The 14153-nt window shown below is 39.2% G+C and overlaps 1 protein-coding gene across 3 annotated transcripts in view; it reads right to left on the bottom strand.

Annotated features, from left to right (window-relative positions):
• mdn1 (midasin AAA ATPase 1) overlaps positions 1-14153 on the bottom strand; it is a 279890-nt gene that overhangs the window by 81760 nt on the left and 183977 nt on the right. For all 3 annotated transcript variants that reach the window (XM_061900349.1, XM_061900350.1, XM_061900351.1), the window contains exons 75-78: positions 12791-12937; positions 11523-11640; positions 3039-3144; positions 1013-1128 (exon numbers count right to left, since the gene is read on the bottom strand). In XM_061900349.1, the coding sequence (XP_061756333.1) occupies positions 1013-1128; positions 3039-3144; positions 11523-11640; positions 12791-12937 (487 nt within the window). The remainder of the gene's footprint in view (positions 1-1012; positions 1129-3038; positions 3145-11522; positions 11641-12790; positions 12938-14153) is intronic.

Here is a 14153-nt window from a genome sequence, read left to right as displayed (position 1 = left end):
TATCAGAGCCCTATTATTATTTCCCAAAACCTAATACCAAATCAAGTGTATTGCAGAATTTGAAATAGAAAGGTATGTTTACAGTGAGCCAAACTCTTCATAAAAGTCCAAGAAGAGCAAAAAACATCATCTGTTCTCAAATCCCTGTATTAAATAATGTCCCCAATGAGGCTTATGTTGTCATAAATGGAGCGCTCTTTGAGGAATCCTGATTGTGTTTAAAAAGCAGGGATAAGTACTATGGTAACCATGTGCCTGTGACTTTGGCTAAAATGTATTTGGAGCCCTACACAGACAACATTGGGAAAAAGGCATAAAAAAGACTGACATCTACAGAAGCATCTATGCACATATCAACAGAAACTGAAAAATAGACCAAAATGGTTGTGGTTTCATATTCTGACACTCTTGGCATTCTCTCATTTTCACCTGTGAAGTGAAAATGAATGCCAACGGTGTGCAAAGCAGTAATCAGAGCAAAGGGTGGATATTTTGAAGGAACTAGAATATAAAACATGTTTTCAGTTATTTCACCTTTTTTTGTTAAGTACATAACTCCAGATGTGTTCAGTCATAGATATGATGCCTTCAGTGACAATCTACAATGTAAATAGTCATGAAAATTAAGAAAACGCATTGAATGAGGTGTGTTCAAACTTTTGGCCTGTACTTTATATTTTCCAGAAGGCCAACTTGGCAAGCACAGATCGATGTAGTTGAATCTTTGGAATATAAAACGATCGATTGATTGTTCGTTAGTGACTAGTCCAATATTAGTGTTTACCAAGTATGCAATTATAATTGTATCATTAAGTGGTGTTCATCAGTCCAAGCTCAACCAACCAAGCTTTTACTCACATATGGTGCTTGGGAACGCAAACAGAAGCCGGGGTAAAACCCCACCTTGTCATGAAAAACATCCGTTGGAACAGCAAGAAGTTAAAAATATTCCTGGCGTAGCTTTTTGAAATGTATTCGTCATATTTCATGACGGGCGGCTCAGTCAACTCACCTGAGATGGACCCACTGCTCAGTCAACAGGGCTAAACGTTGCCTCTGTCTGAGGAGCAGCCGGAAAAGATAAGATGAGAAACCTCGACAGCGCTCGATGTTCCCCAGACCCAGCTCCTACAACACACGCACACACACGTACACACGCACACACACACACACACACACACACACACACACACACACACACACACACACACACACACACACACACACACACACACACACACACACACACACACACACACACACACACACACACACAGGTTATCACTTAGAATGGGGACCAAGTTTTTGATCATGACTTAAGGGCACCACCCTTTCTACAGGTTGTGAATGCATAAAAAAAATAGGTAAAATGCCCACTGCCCAGTTAGCTCATACACATCTTTAAATCTCTGGATTGATGAAGTAATGTGCTGATCATTCTTACTGGGGATCCTAGGGAAAAAGAGTTAATATGGTTCATGGGGACCAAATTTAAATCATTTTGCATAATTCACACAAATTTGTTCGTGACAACTGAGGACCATTTAAAAAAAAAAGAAAAAAAGTTAAAATTAAATATGGCATGATCCCCAGAATAGAGCACTACAGCTGTCCTCTTATAGGACAGGTGGAAGTGATTACCTATTAGGGATGTCCCGATCCAGGTTTTTGCACTTCCGATCCCATACCGAAATTGTTTTTGCACTTCCGATCCGATCCGATACCGATACTGGCCTATCCGAGCATGTATTAAAGTTTAAAGTTATTTAGCCTACTTAGTTGTCAGATTCATGCTGAAAAGGGTTTTAGTACTCTTGATAACAACTAGCCAGCTGAATTAGCTGAGTTTGAATAATACACAATAGTTGGTATTCAAGGATAAACACAAAATATCAAAAATTATACATGACAAACAGAAATGGCATCCTTAAACAGTAAAAAAGTGAACAGTATAAAGTGCAAATAATGCTGTAAACATTATTTAAAAAAGCAAAATAAACAAACAACCTGAGTGGGATAACATGTCTGTAACTCAGCATCAATACTTGCTCTTGAACAAGTGTAAACTTTAAAAAAAAAATCTACACACTCCCTTCAATTGTTTGCCCCAGTCAGGGGGGGGCAAACAATTGAAGTCCAAGCATAATGGGGAGATTCTTTCTAACAAAGACGAGCACTTCAAGATGCTCAGGTGTCAGCCTGGTCCTGTGTTCATCTATGATGAGTACTAAAAAGCCTCTCACTCGCAAGAGTCATTAAAATGTCTTACAACTTTACCACCACGCTTGACTTTATTGTGGCATGTTTTGCACTCCACCTCTTCATCTTTTTCATTTTGTAGGATAAAATAATCCCACACAGCTGACATTTTTACCGTAACTTTTAATCCACACGGCCGTCTGAACGGTTAGAACACAGACCTGTGGATTTTTTGAAGGTGTGCTGGAAAATGCGGAACGGAGTTTAGGGAGCAGCAGAAGAGTGGAATGTATTATTTAAATCGGGGCGTTGGAAAACACGCACCGGTATTTTTTTAAAAACTGGATCTGGATCGGCATTTTCCCATGCCTTGCCGATACGCATTTTTTGGCAAATATCGGCGGCCGATCCGATCCAAATATCGGATCGGGACAACCCTATTACCCATACACGAAAGAAGTGTGAGCAGAGCAGCGAGTGCAGTACCAGCTACAGCTCGATGAGGGGGCTGCTGTGCAAATGTCTCACACTCAAACTAGCCAGTAAACATGTTTTATGGGCCAAAGCTTTAAAATCACTTAGGCATCTTCAGAATGGATCTGACTATCATTTAAAAAGGTTTCCCTTTAGGGAACCTGGTTTTTCGTCCCCATACCGTCAGAAGTCCCTAAAAGGTGACTGTGTAAACAGAGCGATGTCCCCATTAAGTAAGCATTGCCAGAACACACACACACACAATATTATAGCAGATCTGAAAACGCTTCATTGTCATGTACAGCCTGCATTTATTTTCTTTTTAAAAGAGAAAGCTGTTAATGTGTTACAATAATGCTTCTTACTTTTCCAGCACGCTGTAGGGCTGCCTGCAAAGCATTTGTCCTGGCCCACGAACAGTAGAAGTAATGCTGGCAGCCGTCCCATGCGGTCATCAACTCTGACATCAACCTACAACAACCGAGAATAAAAGCCATGTTTTATTTGAGAGATTGGCATCGCACTGATGGAGTACATACACTAATTTCAAACACAAAAAAGATTTAATCCATAAGAAGCCCAAAATAGTCAAGATAAAATAATAGCCAATAATCCAGATAGAATACATTCAAAATAGTACCAATTGATGTGAAATATTTTACACGTTACACCAGGGGTCACCAACGCGGTGCCCGCGGGCACCAGGTAGCCCGTAAGGACAAGATGAGTAGCCCACTGGCCTGTTCTAAAAATAGCTCAAATAGCAGCACTTACCAGTGAGGTGACTTTATTTTTAAAATTGTATTTCTTTACTAGCAAGCTGGTCTCGCTTTGCTCGACATTTTCAATTCTAAGAGAGACAAAACTTAAATAGAATTTGAAAATCCAACAAAATATATAAGACTTGGTCTTCACTTGTTTAAATAAATTCATTTATTTTTTTTGCTTTGCTTCTTATAACTTTCAGAAAGACAATTTTAGAGAAAAAATACAACCTTAAAAATTATTTTAGGATTTTTAAAGACATATACCTTTTTACCTTTTAAATTCCTTCCTTTTCTCTACTGACAATTTAAATCAATGTTCAAGATTTTTTTTTTTTATTGTAAAGAATAACAAATAAATTTTAATTTAATTCTTCATTTTAGCTTCTGTTTTTTCGACGAAGAATATTTGTGAAATATTTCTTCAAACTTATTATGATTAAAATTCAAAAAAATTATTCTGTCAAATCTAAAAAAATCTGTAGAATCAAATTTAAATCTTATTTCAAAGTCTTTTGAATTTCTTTTAAAATTTTTGTTCTGGAAAATCTAGAAGAACTAATGATTTGTCTTTGTTAGAAATATAGCTTGGTCCAATTTGTTATATATTATAACAAAAGGCAGATTGGATTTTTAACCTATTTAAAACATGTCATCAAAATTCTAAAATTAATCTTAACCAGGAAAAATTACTAATGATGTTCCATAAATTCTTTTTTTTAATTGTTTTTAAAAGATTTGAATTAGCTCGTTTTTCTATTGATTTCAGAGTATAAATTTAAAATAAACTATGTTTCAAAATTGTATTTTCATTTTTTTCGTGTTTACTCCTCTTTTAAACCGTTCAATTAAGTGTTTTTTCATCATTTATTCTAAACAAAAAACCTCCCGTAAAAGGAAAAAAAATGTACGACAGAATGACAGAAATACAATTTTTTTTATATATATAGATGGATTTATTAAAGGTAAATTGAGCAAATTGGCTATTTCTGGCAATTTATTTAAATGTGTATCAAACTGGTAGCCCTTCGCATTAATCAGTACCCCAGAAGTAGTTCTTGGTTTCAAAAAGGTTGGTGACCCCTGTGTTATGGGTTGTACTTGTATAGCGCTTTTCTACCTTCAAGGTACTCAAAGCGCTTTGACACTACTTCCACATTTACCCATTCACACACACATTCACACGCTGAAGTAGGGAGCTGCCATGCAAGGCGCTAACCAGCACCCAAGGGTGAAGTGTCTTGCTCAGGACACAACGGATATGACGAGGTTGGTACTAGGTGGGGATTGAACCAGGGACCCTCGGGTTGCGCACGGCCACTATACCACTGCGCCACTCTGTCCCTGTGTTACACTATTCATGCTGAATGAAGTCTATTTTTTTTAACTTGACCCTTTATTGCAGTATGAATGTACATTGAATTGACCAACAGCATATACAGTATACATGTCAAATTATTGTGACATGTATTGAGTGTCTGATTGGCATTTTTGCTATTGTGACAAACACATCAGGTCAGATTTCCCCACTGCAATTTTAAGGTTGAAAGCGAGACAGTGATATTTTGCACTTTACTTATATTTGACATCCTACTGCTTTACAATTGCGACAAGGATTTAAAATGACATTTAGTACCGTATTTTTTGGACTATAAGTCGCAGTTTTTTCATAGTTTGGCCAGGGGTGCGACTTATACTCAGGAGCGACTCATGTGTGGAATTATCAACACATTACCGTAAAATATCAAATAATATTATTTAGCTCCTTTACATAAGAGACTGGACGTATAAGATTTGATGGGATTTAGCGATAAGGAATGACAGATTGTGTGGTAAACGTATAGCATGTTCTATATGTTGTAGTTATTAGAAAGACTCTTACCATAATATGTTACGTTAACATACCAGGCACCTTCTCAGTTGGGTTTTATCAAATAAATTTTCCCCAAAAATGCGACTTATATTCCAGTACGACTTATATATGTTTTTTTCCTTATTAATATGCATTTTGGGCAGGTGCGACTTATACTCCGAAAAATACGGTATAAAGAAAATGTGATTTTGGGAATGAGTTAGCTCAGTGGTTCTCAAACTTTTTTCCACAAAGTACGACGTCGGAAAAAAATATGGCTCTCTGAGTACCACCACAATGACCAACACGAAAATTCCTTAAAAACAAGTCAGCGATTTTACTTAACAAGTATATTTGATATTTTTGGCTACTGTAATGTTATACAGTTTGAACAGTAACACTGTGTTTGAATATAGGAAAAAAAACAAAAAAAACTATATTAAATCAGGTGATTATTTCGCATACCACTAGTCCGGGGGTCGCGCCACCCTGGTGGATCCCTGGAGCATTTTTAAAAAAGGATTGAAAATGGAAAAAGATGGGGAAACATTTTTTTTTTTCGTTTTAGTATGTTTTTTGTTTGAGGACAGACATGACATAAACCTTCTCAATTGTTAGAAAGTCCACTGTTAATTAGTTTAATATTATTATTTGGTGAACATTGTTATGTCCTACTAATTTTGGCAGTTCTTGAACTCACCATAGTGTGGACTGTGATGAAACAGTTTGTTTACATGTAAAATCATCCACTCCTTCTTTGTTTCATTTTGTCCACCAAAAATTTCATGCTGTGTGTGAATGCACAAAGGTGCGCTTTGTTGATGTTATTGACTCGGAGTGTTAATCAGGCATATTTGGGCAGTGCACGACTCCAAGCTAATCAATGCTAATGCGGTATGTACATATTGCATCACTATGCCTCATTTGTAGGTATATTTGAGCTCCTTTGATTTCCTTTACTTCAATCGTCTTTTATCCTACAGCAAACGTTACCTAGCTTGCAAAGATTGTAATATATCTACAGTGGGGAAAAAAGTATTTAGTCAGCCACCGATTGTGCAAATTCTCCCACTTAAAATGATGACAAAGGTCTGTAATTTTCATCATAGGTACACTTCAACTGTGAGAGACAGAATGTGAAAAAAAAATCCAATAATTCACATTTTAGGAATTTTAAATAATTTATTTGTAAATTATGGTGGAAAATAAGTATTTGGTCAACCATTCAAACCCCCATGCTTCACAGTAGGTGTGGTGTTCTTGGGATGCAACTCATTATTCTGCTTCCTCCAAACACGACGAGTTGAGTTTATACCAAAATGGATACATGGATGATACAGCAGAGGATTGGGAGAATATCATGTGGTCAGATGAAAACAAAATAGAACTTTTTGGTATAAACTCAACTCGTCGTGTTTGGAGGAAGAAGAATACTAAGTTGCATCCAAAGAACACCATACCTACTGTGAAGCATAGGGGTAGAAACATCATGCTTTGGGGCTGTTTTTCTGCTAAGGGGACAGGACGATTGATCCGTGTTAAGGAAATAATGAATGGGGCCATGTATCGTGACATTTTGAGCCAAAACCTCCTTCCATCGGTGAGAGCTTTGAATGGTTGACCAAATACTTATTTTCCACCATCATTTACAAATAAATTCATTAAAACTCCTACAATGTGAATTCCTGGATTTTTTTTTCACATTCTGTCTCTCACAGTTGAAGTGTACCTGTGATGAAAATTACAGACCTCTGTCATCATTTTAAGTGGGAGAACTTGCACAATCGGTGGCTGACCCCAAAAATGTTTTGTCCCACTGTATTACAAGAAGAGAGCCTGCTGTTTACTTTACCTTGGGCACACACATCTATACCTTTGGTCATTACAAGCCAGTAATTTCCAAGAGTTACCTCACCTTATAAGTAGCCTCTGATTTACTAATGGGTTCTAATGTCGTAAAAATGTGTACAATACATTTTAAGTAGAGATGTCCGATAACGGCTTTTTTTGCCGATATCCGATATTGTCCAACTCTTAATTACCGATACCAATATCAACCGATAACGATATTTACAGTTGTGGAATAACACATTATTATGCCTAATTTTGTTGTGATGCCCCGCTGGATACATTAAACAATGTAACAAGCTTTTCCAAAATAAATCAACTCAAGTTATGGGGAAAAATGCCAACATGGTACTGCCATATTCATTATTGAAGTCACAAAGTGCATAATTTTTTTTAACATGCCTCAAAACAGCCGCTTGGAATTTGGGACATGCTCTCCCTGTGAGAACAAGAAGAGGTTAAGGTGGGGGGTAGCGGGGGGTGTATATTGTAGCGTCCTGGAATAGTTAGTGCTGCAAGGGATTCTGGGTATTTGTTCTGTTGTGTTTATGTCGTGTTACGGTGCGGATGTTCTCCCGAAATGTGTTTGTCATTCTTGTTTGGTGTGGGTTCACAGCGTGGCACATATTTGTAACAGTGTTGAAGTTGTTTATACGGCCACCCTCACTGTGATCTTAATTTGGCTGTTGACCAAGTGTGCATTGCATTCACTTGTGTGTGTGAAAAGCCGTATATATTATTTGGCTTGGCCGGCACGTAAAGGCAGTGCTTTTAAGGTTTATTGGCGCTCAGTTCTTCTCCCTACGTCCGTGTACACAGCGGCATTTTAAAATGTCATATATTTTACTTTTTTAAAAATCGATACAGATAATTTTGAAACCGTTACCGTTAATTTCCGATATTACATTGTAGCTGAGATAGGCGCCAGCGCCCCCCGCGACCCCGAAAGGGAATAAGCGGTAGAAAATGGATGGATGGCATTTTAAAAACATTTGTTGGCCGATATTATCGGACATCTCTAATATTAATTTTGTTTTTTTTAGTTCACTCCTTTATTTTTTATATATTTCAATGACTGAGGGTTAACATCTTAACACGTTGTTGTTACCTGATATATTTTTCTAATGTTATCTGTTTTTGTTTAGTGCCAACATGCCTTAAGTATATTAAATATACTTCATGGATTGTCTAATAACTCATTCCTGTCACTTTCAGTTCTGTTACTCAAATGAATCATCTTCGTCATAAGGAGCTTGAACAAAAATGAAATAAAAATGCCTGATATCTCTTATATTAAGTTTCAACATTTCTGTCAACGAAGATTTGTTTCTGCGACACATAGTCATTTTGATAGTAGGCTATTCCTCAGTGGCCTAGTGGTTAGAGCAGGGGTGTCAAACTCATTTTAGCTCAGGGGCCGCATGGAGGAAAATCTATTCCCAAGTGGGCCGGAATGGTAAAATCATGGCATGATAATTTAAACATAAAGACAACTTCAGGCTATTTTCTTTGTTGGCCAAAAATAGAACAAGCACATTCTGAAAATGTGCAAATCACAAATAATCCTCAGGAGAAAACACTTCAAATGCATTAAAAATTCTGAGGGAATTGGTGCAGCTTCAAATACACAATGAGTTTAGACTTTGTCTGAGTGTATCTACAAAGCCAGGATTAAACTTTAAATCACAGTCTTTCTGGGATTGAAAAAAAACACAACATGTAAATACCTCCTTTGTCATGTCCACGTATCAATCCAGTGCTAACTCAATGAACCGTAAGAAACGGAGGTAAAAACTCTTCAAAAGGGTTAAGTTCACTTTTCTGTTTGACAGAGACATTTTGGGGCAACAAGGGTGCAAAAAATGTTATGTTTGAACCAGAAAAATGGCAGGTTTTAAGTTTTATGTGGGTCGAGGAAGAGCCACAGTCCCCCTTCACTGTGTACCTCTTGCTTGGCCCCGACTACAGTGGACACATTTAAAACAGCAGTTTCTTTCGTTCCAAAAAATAATAAAAACAGTTCTATTTTATACTTGGAAAACTCATCATGCGGGCCGGAAAAAAACTGTTTTCGGGCCTGATCTGGCCCACGGGCCGTATGTTTGACACCACTGGGTTAGCGTGTCCGCCCTGAGATCGGTAGGTTGGGGGTTCAAACCCCGGCCGAGTCATACCAAAGACTATAAAAAAAAAAATGGGACCCATTGCCTCCCTGCTTGGCACTCAGCATCAAGGGTTGGAATTGGGGGTTAAATCACCATAAATGATTCCCGCTGCTGTCCACTGCTCCCCTCACTTCCCAGGGGGTGATCAAGGGGATGGGTCAAATGCAGAGGACAAATTTTACCACACCTCTCCCGTCCAAAGGCAAAACATAGTAACTCACTTCTAGCTGATTTTGAGAAAACAAAGGAAAACCAATCTATCTTGATGCTGTCTTACAAAGATCTACAAAGTCATCAAACGTATAGATGTTTTCTTGAGCTTTCATTTTCTTGCCGATTGAGCCATGGATTGAATCTGCTCTCATGAACGTGTGCCCTTTCTCCAGATATTTTATCACAATCTCGGGTGGGCCCCATTCTGCGTTTGCACATTGGGCAAGAGCCGTGTACAGCGTCCAGTTTTTATTTTGACCTCCACAGTTATCTGCCCAAAAGAGAGTGCAGGGGGAAGAATCAAGAACAATACATTTAATGAAGGTGCTTGCAACGTCCTGGGCCAATCTTCCAAATATCCCCTCGTGCCATAATATCACATAATCAGGTTGACCGTTGGCCCCCATTCGTGCAAATGTCTTACTAAAGACAATAAGGCGACTGACAAAGAAGCTCCGATTGGTCCCTATAGATACTAGGTTTTTCTGTTGTATCTACGCGGTTATGTGGTAGCTGCTAGGTCCTGCCATGCGCATAACAGCTTACTTACGGAACAAATTAGAATTTCGCATACACTAATGAAAAGCATATCACCTAGGAACTCCAAAATTATTATCAGCTCAGTTTTGACCAAAATTGAGTTACTGGGTTTTGCCTTTGGACGGGAGACCTAGTGTGTGTGTGAGACAATCATTGGTACTTTAACTTTACTTTACTTTAACTTTATTATAACTAATATAGACACTTACGTCATGTGTTGCCTTCATTATAAGACTTATACACGGCTTTTATATTTTGCGGCTCCAGAAAGATTTGCTTTTTGTATTTTTGATCCAATATGGCTCTTTCAACGTTTTGGGTTGCCGACCCCCTGGACTAGATGGACCCTGCGGAACCCTAATGGTAAATGAAACACGGTTTGCGCTAGCTGACCTGACGCACTGTTATTTAGGATAGTCACATGACTGTGACATGACAACAAGGGGTCCAACGATTCGCTAACCAATTAATTTGTCAATAATAGTCGGTGTCGCCATTGTTTTTGCCAACAGAAAAAAAACATGTGCAAGTCAGCATCCCAGATGACCAGCAGCAACAGATGGCTGTGGCCATCGGCAACAACACTGAAAAAACATGGAAATATGGGAAGATTTCACCCTAAAACATCAAAGCGGGCTTTGCTTTTCAAGGCAGTTCGTCTGTGATGCAGGAGCATTTCAAAACAGGGGGCTTGTCGAAAATGTCAAGGCTGCGATCTCCAACTCTCCTTTGTAAGAGAGACGATGTTGTGTGAAAAATAACTTTAAAGCAGTCATTTCATGTTTTATCCGTTTAAAATCCTTCCTTTTGGTTTACATAACATAGTGAAGTGAGTGAAGTGAATTATATTTATATAGCGCTTTTTCTCTAGTTACTCAAAGCGCTTTACATAGTGAAACCCAATATCTAATTTTTACTTTTAAACCAGTGTGGGTGGCACTGGGAGCAGGTGGGTAAAGTGTCTTGCCCAAGGACACAACGGTAGAGACTAGGATGGCGGAAGCGGGGATCGAACCTGCAACCCTCAAGTTGCTGGCACGGCCGCTCTACCAACCGAGCTATACCGCCCCATATAATTGTCCATCCATCCATTTTCTACCACTTGTCCCTTTTGGGGTCACGGAGGGTGCTGGAGCCTATTTCAGCTGCATTCAAGCGGAAGGTGGGTCTAACCCCTGGACAAGTTGCTACCTCATCGCAGGACCAACACAGATAGACAGACAACATTCACACTCACATTCACACACTAGGGCCAATTTAGTGTTGCCAATCAACCTATCCCCAGGTGCATGTCTTTGGAAGGAACCCACAGTCATGGGGAGAACATGCAAACTCCACACAGAAAGATCCCAAGCCCGGCATTGAACTCAGGACTACTCAGGACCTTCGTTTTGTGAGGCACATGCACTAACTCCTGTCCCACCGTGCTGCCAATAACATGTAATTGTGATTCTTTTAAATGCTTACATGGTCTTTTGGGTTCTGACAGTAGAAAAAGCGGCGCTCATTTCCAGTGGCTGTATGCAGAGCGTGTCCAGAGGGTCTGCTGTCCTGCTCCACACCAACCCTTTACGGTATGACAGACCTTAACGAGACGGAGTGAAAACAGAGGGTTGAGGACTACTCCATTCTTCTGAAACTAATAGAAACCCCGTTTCCATAGGAGTTCGGAAATTGTGCTAGATGTAAATATAAACGGAATACAATGATTTGCAAATCCTTTTCAACCCATATTCAGTTGAATGAATTACAAAGACAAGGTATTTGAGATTCAAACTCATAAATATTTTTTTTGTTGCAAATAATAATTAACTTAGAATTTCATGGCTGCAACACGTGGCAAAGTAGTTGGGAAAGGGCATGTTCACCACTGTGTTACATCACCTTTTTTTTTAAACAACACTCAATAAACGTTTGGGAACTGAGGAAACTAATTCTTGTTTTATGTAGAGCTTCAGTCGTTTAACAGTCCAGGGTCTCCGCTGTCGTATTTTACGATTCATAGTGCGCCACACATTTTCCATGGGAGACATGTCTGGACTGCAGGCGGGCCAGGAAAGTACCCGCACTATTTTTTTTACAAAGCCACGCTGTTGTAACACGTGCTGAATGCGGCTTGGGATTGTCTTGCTGAAATAAGCAGGGGCGTCCATGAAAAAGACGGTGCTTTGATGGCAGCATATGTTGTTCCAAAAGCTGTATGTACATTTCAGCATTAATGGTGCCTTAGGGAAACAAAGGGGTGTACCTCACCCCATCCTTTCTTGTGAAAGATTGAGCATTTTTTGGGAAGCTGTTTTTATACCCAATCATGGCACCCACCTGTTCCCAATTAGCCTGCACACCTGTGGGATGTTCCAAATAAGTGTTTGATGAGTATTCTTCAACTTTATCAGTATTTATTGCCAACGTTCTCAACGTCTTTGTCAAGTGTTGCTGGCATCAAATTCTAAAGTTTATGATTATTTGCAAAGAAAAAAAGTTTATCACGTAGTGGTTTGTGTTGTGGTTTGTGCAGCCCTTTGAGACACTAGTGATTTAGGGCTATATAAGTAAACATTGATTGATTGATTGATTGATCAGTTTGAACATCAAATATGTTGTCTTTGTGGCATACTCAATTGAATATGGGTTGAAAATAATTTGCACATCATTGTATTCCGTTTATATTTACATCTAATGCAATTTCCCAACTCATGGAAACGGGGTTTGTAAATGACACAAGTCAAACGTACCTATTTCTGCAAGCATCTTGAATAAATCAGACAGAGCTCTCTGCTTTTGCTGCAGGATGTGTTTGACTTGAAGTTTCTGCTTGTCTTTTTCTGCTGACATGTCAAGGGTGAGGCCCTGCAAGTCCTTCATGTTTCTGATGATTTCGCCTAACAGCAGGGACAAAAATGGAAAAGGTTCAACAAACGAATATGTAATGATTGCATAAATAATATTGTTTGTGGTAAAATACTGGTCTGCCGCTTTTGCCCTTTATATGATGACAGGGCTGAACAAGCCACACAAAAATCGGTATCGGTGGATTTCAATATAAGTGTTGCACAGTATCGCCTTATTGCAATATCAGCAGGGACGTGCAGTCATAATAGGCAAAGCCTCACTTGTCATGATGAACTATTTACAAAATGAAACAAAATAATAATATTGTGTGAATGTGAGTGTTGTCTGTCTGTCTACGTTGGCCCTGCGAGGAGGTGGCGACTTGTCCAGGGTGTACGCCGCCTTCCGCCCGTGTGCAGCTGAGATAGGCTTCTGCACCCCCCTGCGACCTCGTGAAGGACAAGCGGTAGAAAAATAAAAAATAAAAATAATTTATATTTGTCCACCACACTGTGTTATTAATGTATTACACTGCAAAAAGTCCGTGTTTAAAAACAAGAAAAAAAAACTAAATTAGGGGTATTTTATTTGAACTAAGCAAAATTATCTCCCAATAGAACAAGAAAATTCAGCTTGTCAAGACTTTCCAAAAACAAAGTAAAATTAGCTAACCTCAATCAACCCAAAAATCCCTTAACATAAGTATATTCTAACTTATTTTCAAGATGGCGGCGGCCGGAAGGGCTGCGACCTCGAGGAGCTCCTGCTAAATATGGAACATTTGGCAGAAATACCTGACAATTCTACAAACTTTATGGCTGGCTCACATCGTGGTCACTCTGTGATCACGTACAACCGCCAGACACTTCTGGATGTGGACATATCGGGCCGTTTTGAACTGATGGACGCGTGCTTCCTAGACCTGCTAACTAGCACGGGAATACTTCGGCGGCTACATCCAGCGGCCTGTGAAGCAGGGGAGTATAGTAGCAGCGGGGGCCGTCTACGGAGCAGACGCCAGCGGTGTGATCGGAAACGCGGATGCCGAGCGGGGCTAAAAACAAAGCAGAAGGCTAATCCCCACAGAACACCACTTCCCTCCATCCTGAAGCCGGATTTAAATGGAAGATGCGAGACTACTGGTCTGGGTAAGGAGTCAGTTAAATTAGAACAAGTTTTTTCTGCTTTGAGTGTTTCAGAGTTGGACATGTGTTCTACTGAGGTGGCTAACTATGATGCGTGCAGTTTATCAAAGCAAAAAACAAA

This window comes from Nerophis ophidion, linkage group LG05 (assembly GCF_033978795.1).
Source record: "Nerophis ophidion isolate RoL-2023_Sa linkage group LG05, RoL_Noph_v1.0, whole genome shotgun sequence".
In the NCBI taxonomy this organism is placed as follows: Eukaryota; Metazoa; Chordata; class Actinopteri; order Syngnathiformes; family Syngnathidae; genus Nerophis; species Nerophis ophidion.
The sequence above is the reverse complement of the archived record's forward strand: the minus strand, read 5'-3'. Positions and strand labels throughout refer to the sequence as shown.